Below are 15081 nucleotides of genomic sequence, written 5' to 3' on the forward strand. Positions count from 1 at the left end.
ACTTCCAAGATCCTTGGTTTGAAAATGTTTACACAAGTACTCTTTCGGTTGAGATATTCTAACAACATCATTTACTGTAATAACAATATCATCAACATATACTATTAAGTAAACACATTTCCCAAGAGAAGAATGACAATAAAAAACCGAGTGGTCTGCTTCACTATGTTTTAACCAAAATTTTTGAACAATGGAGCTAAACTTTCCAAACCAAGCATGTGGTGATTGCTTTAGGCCATATAGAGATTGATGCAGTTTGCATACCATGAATACCTTTTCTAAGGGAACGAGTACCTTTTCTGAGGGCAATAGACCATGTTGAATCATTTTCACCAGGAGGCGTGGGAGGATGTGACGAGGAAGAAGAATTTGAGGTAGGAGATTCACCATTGTCTTGGGGAGGTGGACTATCCATTGGGGCCCTATGTGGGATGATCTCAGTACGTGGAGAAACGGGTGCAGGAGGATGGTGATCAACACTTGGAATGACAGAGACCGTGGATCTATTTGACTCAGCCATCGGAATAGGAAGGACCTGTTGGAGGATAAAAACATATTGAACAGATGGAGAAAAGTAAGGAATCTGTTCAAAGAATGTGACATTGGCAGACATGTAATACTTCTTAGTTTCAGGAGAGTAACATGGATATCCTTTTTGAAGTCGGGAATAACCTAAGAAGACACATTTGAGAGCGCGAGCGAAGAGTTTGTCTAGACCTGGAGACATGTCATGAACAAAACATACACAACCAAACACTTTGGGAGATGTATGAAAGAGAGGATCTTAGAAACAAAATGGAGAAAGGGACTTTTTAACAAGAGAGGAGGAGCATCTTATTAATAAGATAACATGCAGTTAAGATGACATTTCCCTGGTGATAGACAAGAATATGGGTACCAAGCAAAAGGGTACGAGCAGTTTTAACCAAGTGTCTATTATTTCGTTCTACTATACCATTTTGTTGTGGTGTATGAGGACAAGTAGACTGATGTAAGATACCATGGGAACTCAAGATGGCAGAAAAGGAGGATGAGAAATACTCTTTTGCATTATCACTTCTTAATATTTTGATTACTTGACCAAATTGATTCTTGATTTCATTCAAAAAAGATGTAAAGATAGCTAACAACTCAGAACGATTTTTCATAAGATAAACCCAAGTACATCTTGAATATTCATCAATAAAGGTAACAAAATATCTAAAACCAAAAGAGGAGATGCGATTAGGTCCCCATATATCAGAATGGATGATGGAAAAACTAGAATTACATATTGATTGAGACCTTTTGGGAAAGGAAGATCTAACATGTTTTCCTAATTGACATGACTCACATTCTCTAAAGTTTGGAGACCACTAAGTTCAGGACACATCTTTTTTAATTTGGACAAATGAGGATGGCCAAGTCGATCATGTAGCACTTTAGGATTAGGAGCAGTAACACAGGACACCCTTGGACGAGATCCATAATGGTATAATCCGCCAGCTTCATATCCTTCTCCAATCCGTCTACTCGAACCACGCTCATGTATAACAAAAGATTTATGATTAAAGGTTATTGAACAATTTAACATTTTGGTCAACTTGCTTAGGGAAATTAAATTAAAAGGACAATTAGGGACAAAAAGGACAAAGTTGAGATTGAGGGAGGGAGACAAGGAAACATGATTGACTCCTTTGGAGGAAGTTTTAGATCCATTTGCAAGGGTTATGAAATGAGGTTTCTCTCAAAAAGAAATAGATGAGAACAAAGAGGTATTACCATAAATGTGATCAGAAGCACTTGAGTCAATTACCCATGAATTTTGACCTTCCATTGGGAGATTGAGATGGTTCTGCCAAGCTGTTGGACTTTAACCTTAAATACTCTTGATATTCATCCTCGGTGAACTTAGAAGTGGAAGTTTCAGTCTTCGAAATATTGGCGGTCTTGGAAGGGAAACCATGTAAGGAATAACGATTCTCTTGAGTGTGACCCATCCTTTTACAATATGTGCATTGAGGACGTCCTCGACCTCCTCGTCCTCTTCCTCTAGTGTCACGTCCTCCTCTTCCTCATGTGGCAACCATGACAAATGGTTCCACTAGTTCATGCGCATCTTGATTTTGAGGTACCGGGACACGCAGAAGGCGAGTGGTCAATGTTTCATGGAGGGGACCTTATGACTAGTCAGAAGTTGATCTCTAAGATGATCAAAATCGGGATGTAGGGTACGAAGGATCAATACAATGTAATATATGTTTAGTTTCTTTTTGATATCTTTTAATGGATCCGCTTCCAAAGACATCATGAGTTTTTCGACGGCAGAGTGGGCTTCAGCCATGAAGGATACCATATCATGGTCTGCCATTTTAAGAGATGTAAGCTTGTTTGTAGTGTCATAGAGATGTTGAATATCGTTGGCATAAATGCTTTGAGCTTTCTTTCAAAAGGAGTGACAAGTTTTGAAAGCCCTCAGAGATATAAGAAGTTTGGGTTCCACTAATTGCCATAATAGGGCACACAACTGTAAATCTACTTGTTTCCACTTATCAGCTTTTTCAGTAGGCACATAGCTTCCATCTCGCTCAAGGTGGTCATAAAGCCCTTGGCCAAGGAACCACATTTCAACGGCAGCAGACCATGATAGATAATTTTTTTCCATTTAGCTTCTCGGAGGTAATTGATGGACTTCCGGAGAAGGAAAGAGTACTACCAAACTCCATCTCTAAAGATGACAAATCGTACCAGTGAGAAACAAGAAAACACTAAGGGTTTAGACAGATGGAACTATGACGGCGGATGATGGCCGGAGGTGACGGACGGTGGCTGGCGGCGTGTGGCGGCGTGCGACGAATTATGGCGCTGGACAGATGCTACGAGACAGAAACTAGAGCGAGATTGACCTGCTCTAATACTAACTTGAGAATTAAATGGTAAAATAATTCTAGAGGGTTTGATTGATTCCTATCATAATCTTCTATTTATAATAATAGATTGATGCAAGAGTACATGATAATTAGAGTAACCTAGACACAGTATAATCATGATAATTAGAGTAACCTAACACAATATAATCATGATAATTAGAGTAACCTAGACAAAATATAATCATGATAATTAGAGTAACCCTAGACACAATATAATCATGATAAATATCCTAACAGATACAATTATATAAAGGCATGATAAAATACAATCCATCCTTTGGATACCGTAGTTGGTCATTATACAGGTTATTTACAGCAATCAACTTCTTTTATTTATCATAAATGCATCAGTTAAATCTTTTTATATTACTTAACAATTTTTATATTGAAAATTAGTTTTTCAATTGAAGTTTATTTGAAAGTTAATAAAAATAAAAATGAGATACAGGGTGATTGTCACGTGTAGGGATGACAACGGGTTGGGTCGTACACGGATAGTGTGATACCCGAACTCGACCCGCATGCAAAAAACGTACCTGTTACCTGCCGGATACCCGTATAAAAAAAATTTGTGGATTTTTTTCAACCCGCGGATATCCGTTGGATACCCTTTTTCAACCAACAAATATTTTAAAAAAATTATTTTATGATTTTTTTAAAAAGGTTATTTTTTGCCACCCACTCCCCTGGCACCGCTACTTCTCCCAAATGCCACAAAAACCCATTCCCCCAAATTCCCTCCCGCAAAACCCCTTCCCCTCCTCCTTCCCCGACAACGACATTGAAAATAGAAATTATTAGCAGTATCCATAAGTGAGTGAGTATTCCTTGAAATTTGGGTGGATAAAAATAGGAAAAGAAAATAAGAGAACGAAGCAATAACTGTTATGAAGCATAGAAGTGGGTCGGAGACAAGGATAATATGAAAGGCGGGGAATGGGTTAGGAAAGGCGGAAGGAACCAGAAGCTAGTGTTGATTATGAATGATGAAAGCGACAACCGTCACTGTTTGTATTCTTCACTCTTTTATTACCTTTCTTTCATCTAGCTCATTTGTCATGGCGCCGAACAGCGAGGTCGTGGCGCTACGGGGACTAGTGCTGCTGCACGTGCTGCTTCAGCAACAGTTACTGCTATTCGATGGAGTGGTGGATCTGGTGCGGTGCGGGCTGATGGATCTCGATGACGGTGTTGGAGGGTACCTTTGGGTGGATCACTTTTTCAGCAAAAGGGTGGATCTTCGACTTGCACTGGCCAGAAGAAACCCTAGTTCTGTGATGTCATGGAGAAGAAACCCTGGTTCTGTGACGGCAGACAGAGTCAATGAGAAAAAAAAAAGAAATTTAGGGTTTGTTTTTTCAGAGAAAGAATAAGTAAGAAAATCAATACAAATTCATAATTTTAATTTTTAAACGGGTAAGAAATACCCGCAGGTACGAATAGTATGATATTCGAACCTGACCCGTTAATAAGCGGATATTAAAATATGGGTTAAATATGCTTTTAGTCCCTGAAGTTTCACTGATTTTTGGTTTTAGTCCCTGCATGAAACATTGATGACATTTAGTCCTTATAGTTTTGAAACTGTTATCAATAGTCCTTAATTTTGGATGACGTTAATTTTTGTTTGACGTGGCTAACGGCGAGCCACGTCTGGTGCTAGTGTAACTACCACGTTTTCTGTTTTTTTATTCTAAATTTGCAAACAATCCCCTTGTTTCTTCAATGTTTACGTTGTAGCCTCTATGATACATTCACCCACTGAAATAAGTTTAGTATCCATTTTTAACATCAAAGAAATTTTGTAGCATTCGTAAATTACAAAATGAAAACTAGGGGATTTGATTCCTGACAAAGAAATATTATATTATGAAACAAAGCATTACTCTGAGACGAATTTTTGGATGGTTGTTCATGATCATTTGAATTTGATCTCTTGGGAGCAGAAGCATTGAAAGGTTCTCGCCTAAAATGATGCGGTGGCGGCGGGTTTCTCTTATCTCCTCCATCAGAGGTTACTCTGTTCTTGTTCCTTTCTCTTTCTTGTCTACCATCCCTTATAAATCTTTTGGGACTACAACCCACAACCCAAAAACAACATTAAAAAACGAAATCATGTAAGAATTTTTCCCACAACTGTAAAATGCATTTAAAATTAAGCCAACTTCAGTGTAATAAAAAAACATGGAATTGTGATATTGGAACAATTAACCCAATGCACTACATGAAATGTTAGGTTCAAGTGAGATGCAAACTACTGTTATTAGGTTGAAAATGGGACTGGGAATTGAAATCGAAGTGCGAAGAGAGGGTACCTTGGTTCTTGGTCGAACTTAGAGTGGCGATGCTTGGAATCAGAGTCTGGATGAGACATTAGGTTTTTTTCTGTTTGAAAATTAGAAAGGATTAGGATTAGGGCTAACCATGTTTCAGGTTTCAGATACAGTAAAAGTGATCCATGTTGCAGGTGGTTGCCTTAGGGTTTTTGTGGCGGCACGGAGGCTAGGTGGTGATGGACTTGCATTGGAGGTTCAACTGCGATTTGGATTTCGCCTTCTGAACCCTCATTGCGTGTTCCTTGAAGTGTGAACATTGAAGAAATAAGGGGCTTCTGTGCAAATTTGAAATAAAAAAGAAAAGAAAACGTGGCATAGAATAAATTCATATTTGGCATTAGATGTGGGCTAACCGTTAGCCACGTCAAACAAAAGTTAACGCCATCTAAAATTAAGGACTACTGATAACAGTTTCAAAACTATGAGGACTAAATGCCATCAATGTTTCATGTAGGGACTAAAACAAAAAATTAGTGAAACTTCAGGGACTAAAAGCATATTTAACCCTTAAAATATTTGTTACCCGCTGCCAGCGGGTATTAAATATCCGAAGTGGATTTTACCCACGGATACCCACATGCACGGATTTTTTTTCCAACGTGTCTCATTGGAATTTATCGGCAATTTTATTTCAATATGATATTTTCATTATACTATAAAATAATGAGAAATAATTTTAATAACATTCAACAAGTGAAACGTAATTGATAATTTTTTTATGTTAAATTTCAAACAAATATGAAATTTTGCTAAAATAAAGTTAAAGGAATTGAGAGATCTCTTATGAAAAGGGATCGTTATATTTTAACTAATTTAATGAATAAACTTTTGTTTTTTAAAAAGTATTTTCCAAGTAAGATCTTTGTAATTTAATATAATTAGATTCAAAACTTTCTTCTTCTTTTTTCGTGAGGTATTTTTTGCATGGAAAATATTTATTTTAACATTTAACAAAAACGTAATTTTTCACGTTTATTTGTATTTTAACTTAAGATTTTGTTTTAAGTCGTGATGAAAATGTCAAGAAGTAAAATTAGATTAAAAACACTTTAAACTCAAATATAAAATCAAAGATATAATGTAAAATTTAAGACAGCCATTATGGTACGATTACACTATATATGTGAGGTGTCTATAAAAAAAAGAGAGTATAAGATCATTGCGGGAAGGAAATCATAAAGCCATATATTTTAAAATATTATAATCACTATATTTTAAAGACAGATAAATAACATAAAAAACAAACATTGGTAATAAACAATCATAAGATAAAACTATATCATCCACACTTTAATCTTACAAGCACTGAGTAAATTATACTAATATTTTCTTAAATTTTTAAGCTTTTTTTTTACTGATTTTGTAATATCTTTTTCACTAAAAACATTTTAAAACAAATGTAAGATAAAAAAATAAAGTGTTTAAAATATTAAAAAAATGCAATTTATGTAAACTAGGCTAAGAGCGAAGGACATAGGATTATTTTCCACGTGGCAGAGTATCCAACGGCTGATAATTAAGGAGATGCCCTGCATCGTGGATCGACATAGGGTGTAGTGTACCCTAGCAGATTAGTAGAGGCAGTGTGATTCGCTTGAACCGGTCTCATTAGAGAGAGGCATCAGAGTGAAAAACGAACCAAAGACCTAACTTACGCATCTCTCAGAAAGCTGAACGAACAGCATTCTTCACTCATGGCACTCTCTTCTCGTCTCTTTTCCAAATCCAAATTGGTATTTCTCATTTTCTCTCTGCAATTCCTTCGCCATGCATTATCGTACCAATTGTCTTTACATTATTGGTTCTGATTTTCTCGTTGAATCTCGGGATCTGCATTGCTTTCAATACATCAGGCGCTATCTGATTGTCTGTCTCCATAATTTTAAATCCAATTTAGGTGAAAAGGGACACTTCACGCTATGTTTCGGGGGTTTACATGTTGTTTATCCATTTCTTTTGGCCGATTAGGTTTTTCTGTCGTCGCTGATTCTATTGATTGGGGGAAATAACCTGCTTGCACCCTAGGAGTTGTCGATGCATTGCGGATTTTTTTTTTTTTTTTTATTTGTCATATTGAGTTGCGTAACAGTGTGTGGAAATGAACGGTATGATACTTGTGTTTGAATGATGGTTAATGCGCGTAAATTTTGTTGGTTAATGTAAAAGTGACTGTGCTGGTGATTTATCTCATTGAGTTTCGGAATTGTGGGGTGAAATGAATTATATGAAACTGGTGTTTCCTGGATGGTTAATATGCATTAATTTTGTTTATTAATTTAAAAGGGATGATGTTTGTGGATTATCTACTATTTTTTGCAATTTTGTCATTTTACGCCGTTTCTTACAGATCTATGGCAGTCAAATGCTTCTGCAAAAGGACTATGCTTTTCCAGTTCGCCACTATGCTAAACCGTCTGCCCCTCCTGCCCTGAAGGGAGACCGTGAGTTCTCTTGTGCAGTTGTTTATTTTTTAATATATATGTTGATTTGATCTTCAAAAGAAAATTTATACTTTTTACTTGTGAAAAAGAGGCACTATTTGCCTCTATATTAAAATAAAAAGTGATAGGAATTACATAATAAATAGTTTGTGATTGTGTTGTGCTGTAGGAGGATGAGTGATTTAGAAAGTATAAATAAGATTGTGAGAGATAAAATATGACATACAAAATGTGTACGTGTATACCAAGATAATGTATCCCCCTTCTTGTATAATTATAGATTATGGATGTTGCCTTTTCGTAACATACTGTTTGATTGAATGGAAACAGAAATGCTGAAGAACATTTTTGTGGAAGTGAAGAAGAAATTTGAGACCGCCATTGGAATATTAAAGAATGAGAAGATCACCATTGATCCGGAAGATCCAGCTGCTGTTGCTCACTATGCAAAGGTCATGAAAACAGTTAGAGAGAAGTGAGTTTCTGCCTTTCCTTTGTTGTTTTGTCATACTATTCTGCTCAATAATTTTTTGGTTGTAACTTGTAATCTCTGAAGCAGTCTATTTAACTGTTTCGATTATGTTATCCTGCAATCTATTGTGCCTTGTACAGGGCAAGCTTGTTGTCAGAGGCCCAAGATATCCGAGCCACCATTGAAACTGAAACACAGGGTATTCCAGATGCTCGGACCTATCTTTTGACTTTGAAGGAGATAAGAATCAAGTGTGTGGTGATATCTATTCTACTCCCTTCAATTTTTACGTAGATGTGATGATTGTATATTCAGCTTTTTCATTCATACAAGGTTTTCGTTATTTTTTTTTTTGTATGTAAAACGATTCTTTGAATTCCATGTACCTTTTTGAATTCATTATGAAAAAATATTGTTATTTATTTTCAGCCTCTGGTTCTAAAAATTGCCTGTTGGCTTTGTTTTTTTCTTCTGTAAATTATGACAAGCCTAAATTATCATCTGGGTTTACCTTATTATATAATTTAAACAAAAGCCAACATATGGCACGAGCATCAGTTGCTTCAGGATGCCTTAGGTTCTTGTTACATAAGCTCATATTTACGTGTTCAAATTTCTTACAGGAGAGGTCTTACAGATGATCTTGGTGCAGAAGCTCAGATGATAGATGCACTGGACAAAGTTGAAAAGGAGCTCAAGAAACCTTTACTGAGAAATGATAAGAAAGGAATGGACCTTCTATTGGCAGAGTTTGATAAGATTAATAAGAAGTAAGTTCATAACGCTGGATATCTTTTTTATATGTTAGGTTGGATAATACTAAGCTTTGAAATTTTCATCTGCGTTTATTTTTTTCACTTACATTTCATGGAATTGTTAATGATTTTATAAATATTTTTATTTTTGATATTGTTGAGTGGGCATATGCATCCTCATTATGTGAAAGTTCTCATTACATTAGATAACAGAGGGTACAAGGAGTTTTGTAATAAGATGTAGAGGAGGAAATTTTACTGAGTAGAAGCAAGATTCCAGTTAACACATTCAATTTTCAAAGTTTTACAGGTTTTGTTCCTTTTCGTAGACATTGGAACTTGCATCGCATTGTTTACTTGTAGGGAAATGTACAGTCCATTCTTTGTCGGTTGTGTATTGACCTACTTTTATTGGCTGGGTATTCCATTTCGTTGTTTTAATCCTCATTTGCCAGTGAGGATTCTTCGGCTTTTTATTCCCTTCAGTTGAGTACAATATATTGATGGGCTGTAATTACTTTCTCTCTTTCTTTTCTATTCCTCCTTTGGTGGTGCCACCTTAGACTTGGAGTTCGAAGGGAAGATCTACCAAAGTATGAAGATGAGCTTGAAATTAAATTAGCCAAAGCACAGCTGGAGGAGCTGAAGAAGGATGCTCTTGAGGCAATGGAAACTCAAAAGAAAAGGTATTTATGATGACTTCATTTATTGTCCTTATATTTCCCCCCTTCTTCCTAATTCTCTTTAATTCTTTTGGACAAGGAACACCATTAATAAGTACATATTTTCTGCTTAATTTTAACGCCCAAGTTCAGATGGAATGATGATGCTTGGGCTTTCCTAGTCTTGCAGGTGTATTATGGCTTTTTAACATTGAATATAGGAATATAGCACGATGAAAATAATTGATGCGTAGGGAAATTTGGCTTCTGTTTTCTCCTTTACTGTTAGAAATGCTTTTTTACTCGTATCACTAGGTGCAGTAGGATGATAGAAGTTCTAGATCGTATGATTTATTCTGCTGTCTGTTTTCCATTTCAGGGAGGAATTCAAGGATGAACCTGAATCAGTTGATGTGAAAACTTTGGACATCAGAAACTTCCTTTGAAATGTCTTAAAGATGTTTGCATACATTAGAAATTATTGCATTTGGATAATGATGAAACTGTGTTTCTTCAATAAGTAGACACCACTGGTTTTGAAGTGTAACGTTGATGCCAGTTTGAAGATTGAGTTTCTTCAAGGTCATTGTATTTAAATTCCATGTTAAACTGAAAGTTGAGGCGATCAATTTTTTTCTTGAATTTTCTTGTCATGTTTCCCAAGTTTTTATTCCTATTGATATTATGCCCGTTCCCAATTTCGATTCCATCGGTTTCATTAATTGACCAAGTCAAGCAATCTTGCAACATTTACAATGAAGTTTACGGTATCAATTGTAAGATTGTGTGGCATGATTTTTTTGGACAGAACACGAAAGTTTACAGATTCACCATTTGAATTAAAGTGAGTACAGTCAACATAGAAACTCAGGACTGCCATGCAATTGTTGTTGCTATGAAATTCTTAAATTGAAATGCAAAAGAATACATACCGCATTGGTCCAGACGATCCACATCATATATGTCCATCATCTTTCCAATAAATCGCCAGCTTCTGAGATAGAACTTCCTGAACTTAAAAAATATAGCATATGTAGTCAACTTAGCCTTAACAAAAGTAATTGCCAACAAAAGAACCACCGTAACCAAGTCAATAGTCAAGGCCATCATCAACCACAACAGTTAGGAGGTAGAAATTGCAATTTAGAGAGGAATTTAATGACAGTCTATTCAATTTTATTTTGAGCTATTTGCTGAACTTTTGTAATGCACATTGTCAGCATTTATTTTGTGAAACTTTAATGTAGCATGTTGCACATATCTGATGAACAAAATTATTGGCTTGTTTGGGAAAAAAATATATTATTTTTTTAGTTAGTGGTCAAATACATTAAGTACTTTGTATTATTTTGGCCAAATATTAATTTTATTATGAATTTCAAAAACATAAATATAAATATATTGTTATTATGCATCAATTCATAAGTTGACATATTTGTACCATTAACTACACAAATAATATTGTCAAAAAAGACTATAGTGACAAAATTTTACAAAAATATAAACTTAGTTGAACAAAATATAATAAAAATTGAGACTTATTTGAACAAAACATAAACATTCATAACTTTATTCATTGATTCATTTTTTAACATTACATAATAAAATGATACAACTTTAACATTACATAACTTACAATTGAGTCATCTTAGTAACATCTTAAACCAAAACACATGTTAGCCTAAACACATCAATTTTTCAACATTAGTGACATCATCACTATGATCATTACACTAATAATAGAAATCACTTCTAATTATTAGATTTTTTTTTCGGAAACCTTCATGAATTGTCTAGATAGTATATCTTCTTCATTTATCTCATGATAATAACATCCATTTCATTAATATTTTTTTTTCAAACACTATTTGAAATAGTTACTCCACACCATATTAGAGAAACCATTTTTGTTATTCAACACAAAAATAACGAAACCAATAAATAATTTTATTAAAAAAATTGTTATTATGAATCTATCCAAAATTGTTTACTGATATCTTTTGAAGTTGTTTTCATTCTCACGACTACAAGCTCTCCACAATTGTAAATGGAGATTAAGTTCATTCCCATGAATGGAACTATAACTTGGTTCACTTCAACTATTACAACAAGGAAAAAAAATTAACCATGAGACATACCTCACTATGCAATGCACACAGATAACAACCATTCACAATTCATTTCATGCCTTTCAAAACCTAAATTAGTATTTATCCCCAATTTTGATTTCAAAATGATTAAACATTGCAAGCGATACAAACTAAAATACATCACGTGAATAAAAAACACTACTGTAATACAAAGAGTGTCAGTTTGTCGATTATAATATTAACTATTTAAACATCTATACTAAATAAAACCAAATTAATCAAAATTAATAAAAATTAAAACCTTATTAATTGCAGAAAAAAAAATCACATTACATAAACTCAATAAAAATACAAACTAAATTGATATTTAAGCCTAAATTTAAAATTTGTTACAATTTACAATACATCACACTTAGAATATAACATAAAATCACGGTTAAACTTGTATACTTTTGTAAATACAGATTTAAAATGGATTTTTAAAACATTCTAAATACGAATTTGATAAAGATGGTGTTAATTAGTATCATGGTTGGTGTTGTACAATGATACTAATCAATATGTTTTAAGACATTTAATCAGAAATTTTTGGTTAAGACCCATGGAGTTTTCACTCACAAATAAATTACTTATAATTTTCAATATTAAGTTCAGTGATTAAAATTGTTTTATACGAGGACTATGGGCTCGAGGGCTTTATTGTAAATTCATACTTTAAAAGAAAAAAGAAAATATTTATAAAGAAGATATTGAGTGGTTTTGCAAGACAGAGAGAGAATCCAAAATGTCTCTAAAATACGTTGAAAAATTCAGTTTTAAGTTTCTTCAGAATGCTTTATCTGTTAATGCTTTCACTTTTCCTTTTCACCTTCATACCCATTCCTTTCTTCCTTTCCCATCACTGCCACCTACTCACACTCACCCTCGCTTTCGACCACGCACAACCGTATTCTCCGCCGTGATGGCGGAGCAGTCACCTGCGCCGCCGGTGAGAATGGTAGCTGTCGCTGGTCACGGAGCTGTCAGCCCTCTTAAGCCCGCATCCTGGGAAGAAGTCATGCTTCACACCGTACCTCTTCTCTCTCTTTCATTGAGCTTCAGTTGTTGAGAAGTGATTTTTTTATTAATAATTCTATATCCTCTGAGGTTCTGTATTTTCAAGACTTTTCTACAATGAAAGAATATAACTTTATTCATTATTTATTGTACCTGCAATACAACATCCTATATTAAGTTTTTCCATATTGAAAAATGTTAGGTTACTCTTTTTCTCTTTTGTTTTTAATTTCCGTTTTGGTTTTTATAATTATGCAAATATTACCTTTTAATTTTGTATGCAAAACTATTAGTTTTAGTACATATTTTAATTCTTGTACGTATACGAGTGAAAACGCATGCATGAAGATATATTGAAAAATAAAAGGAGAGCTTGCAAGAAAGTTAATAGTTATATAACTTGTATATAAGGAAAATAATTATACTTAAAAGTAATATTGAAAAAAATTGTGTACACTAAAAGTAGGATTTATAAGCATATTTATCATATTTAATCTCTTTTTGTTCTTATTGTTTAAACTTATAGACATAAAGAAATTAAAATAATATCTAAGGGTTCAATATTTTGGTGATTTGTTTGACAGAGCACTAGGATCCTTACAATAGAAAATATCGATGAATTGAGTAAGATATAGCTTTTTAAGTATTTAGCAAATGTGAGCTTATGTGGGACTATTTGTAGAGGAGGGGAAAGGGTAGGGATTATGTGTACTTTTTGTGCTTGTTATGTTATTCTTATGTCTTTGTCATAATATTCTGCTATGAATATAGTGTGGTTAGTTTTTTGGTTGGGTCCAGTACCATTAATGTTCCCTTTTATCAGGCAAAGAGACTGAAATGGGTTGATGAAGGGTATGAGCTTCTTGTATTTACTGATGAATGTATTGTATCTAGCGGTGAAATGTCCACGAGACTTCAGAAAGAGTTACGGGATGCGGATATATTGGTGATTATTGCTGTTACAAACAAGGAATCAGTTGAGTGGATTAATAACAACAGCAAAACTATTGAAAATGTAATATGTCTTGACTCTTCATCGGATTTGAAGAACAGATTAGGAGGCTATGATGTTCCCAGTGGAGTGAGAGGTGGTATAAGTTTATTTGGAACTTTTCAATCTGATAAAGCTAAAGAATCCTATGAAGTAGTGCAGACAGTATCTGAAGCATGGGATCGACATAATTCTGATGATATAAGGTTCTGTTTGCTGGTAATAATCAATGCATATATAAGGCCCGTTCCAGTATTGAATAATTTGAGAGCTAAAGGTTTTTCTACCCTAAACTGTATGTTGAGGAACTGTGGTCGCCAGGTACTTAATTGCTTGTTGGATCCCAATTGTAGAAAGGCTCTTCAATGCTTGAATCAGTGTAGCCCTGTTGATCAAGTATGTAACTATAGGTGTATTGCTTCATATGAAAGTGCAAATCTAGAAGCCTTTTCACTATGTGTATTACAGAAAAATAACTGTCTTGGGTTGGAAGCAGAAATCCCTGAAAAACCATGTGTGCCTCCAATGGTGAAGTTTCGGGGGCAGAACTTAAGTTATGAAATGGCAGAAGATCTGTTTGTGGGATGGTTGGGGAGTTTGCAGTGGAGCTGGCGTGTGGTAGCAGGGCAGAATCCAGCATATGATCAATTTCCATGCCAATACCAACTATTCTATAGGGGAAAGGCAAAAGGGTCATTCTGGTATGAACCAGTATTCCAGGTAAGAACATTGGAAGGTCAAATGGTCTGGAGGAGGAGAAAATATAGGGTGAGAAGGGGCAAGGTACCTGGCACATTCTATTTCAGTGTATTAGACAACGGAGTTGTTTCAAATGAGTTTTGGACAATTGTGGATGTAGCTGAAAATCTTAGTTGGGGATTGTTCCATTATCATGGGGCTGCTAGAGTTGCAGGGCAGTCTTATACTGGAGCAGTACTTGTGAGTCCAGATGGAGCATTTCCAACTGACAGAGAGAGGACAAAGATTGTTGCTGCACTAGACAAGTGTGAAATTAAAGAGTGGGAGCTATATAATGTTGATAATTGTTCATGCATAGATCCTCCCCTGGGAATTCCAGAGGGTTCTAGTTTACACACTCTAGTCCAAATTGAAGATCCAAAGCAGATGTCTGTCTGATTGTTGTGCCAAATCAATAGGAATGCTAATCTTCTCAATCCAGTTATGTTTTGCACATCTCCAGATTCTATATTCAAAGGAAGTCGATTGGTTCTGTCGCTTGTCAATATCAGTGTATAAATTTCTCAAGGTTCTATCATCTTGAGTTACAGAATATGTATATTTGAAAACAATATCTGAAAAAACGTTAAAAAGTAAAAGAATAAAAGGCCAGAGGTTTGTGGGTCAATTC

At 34.8% G+C, this 15081-nt stretch overlaps 2 protein-coding genes across 2 annotated transcripts; both read left to right on the forward strand.

Annotated features, from left to right (window-relative positions):
• The first annotated feature begins 6811 nt into the window (after positions 1–6811).
• LOC106763941 (probable ATP synthase 24 kDa subunit, mitochondrial) lies at positions 6812–10228 on the forward strand. Its single transcript, XM_014648160.2, has 7 exons — positions 6812–6978; positions 7593–7686; positions 8017–8161; positions 8299–8409; positions 8782–8928; positions 9477–9599; positions 9955–10228. Exons 1-7 carry the CDS (start codon positions 6940–6942, stop codon positions 10019–10021), a joined length of 726 nt encoding a protein of 241 aa, XP_014503646.1. The 5' UTR covers positions 6812–6939; the 3' UTR covers positions 10022–10228.
• A 2190-nt stretch (positions 10229–12418) lies between these two features.
• On the forward strand, positions 12419–15078 carry LOC106770449. The gene is made up of 2 exons (XM_014656263.2): positions 12419–12734; positions 13545–15078. Exons 1-2 carry the CDS (start codon positions 12450–12452, stop codon positions 14847–14849), a joined length of 1590 nt encoding a protein of 529 aa, XP_014511749.1. The 5' UTR covers positions 12419–12449; the 3' UTR covers positions 14850–15078.
• The last annotated feature ends 3 nt before the right edge of the window (positions 15079–15081 follow it).

The sequence above is a fragment of the Vigna radiata genome, chromosome 1 (assembly GCF_000741045.1).
Source record: "Vigna radiata var. radiata cultivar VC1973A chromosome 1, Vradiata_ver6, whole genome shotgun sequence".
NCBI classification, from domain to species: Eukaryota; Viridiplantae; Streptophyta; class Magnoliopsida; order Fabales; family Fabaceae; genus Vigna; species Vigna radiata.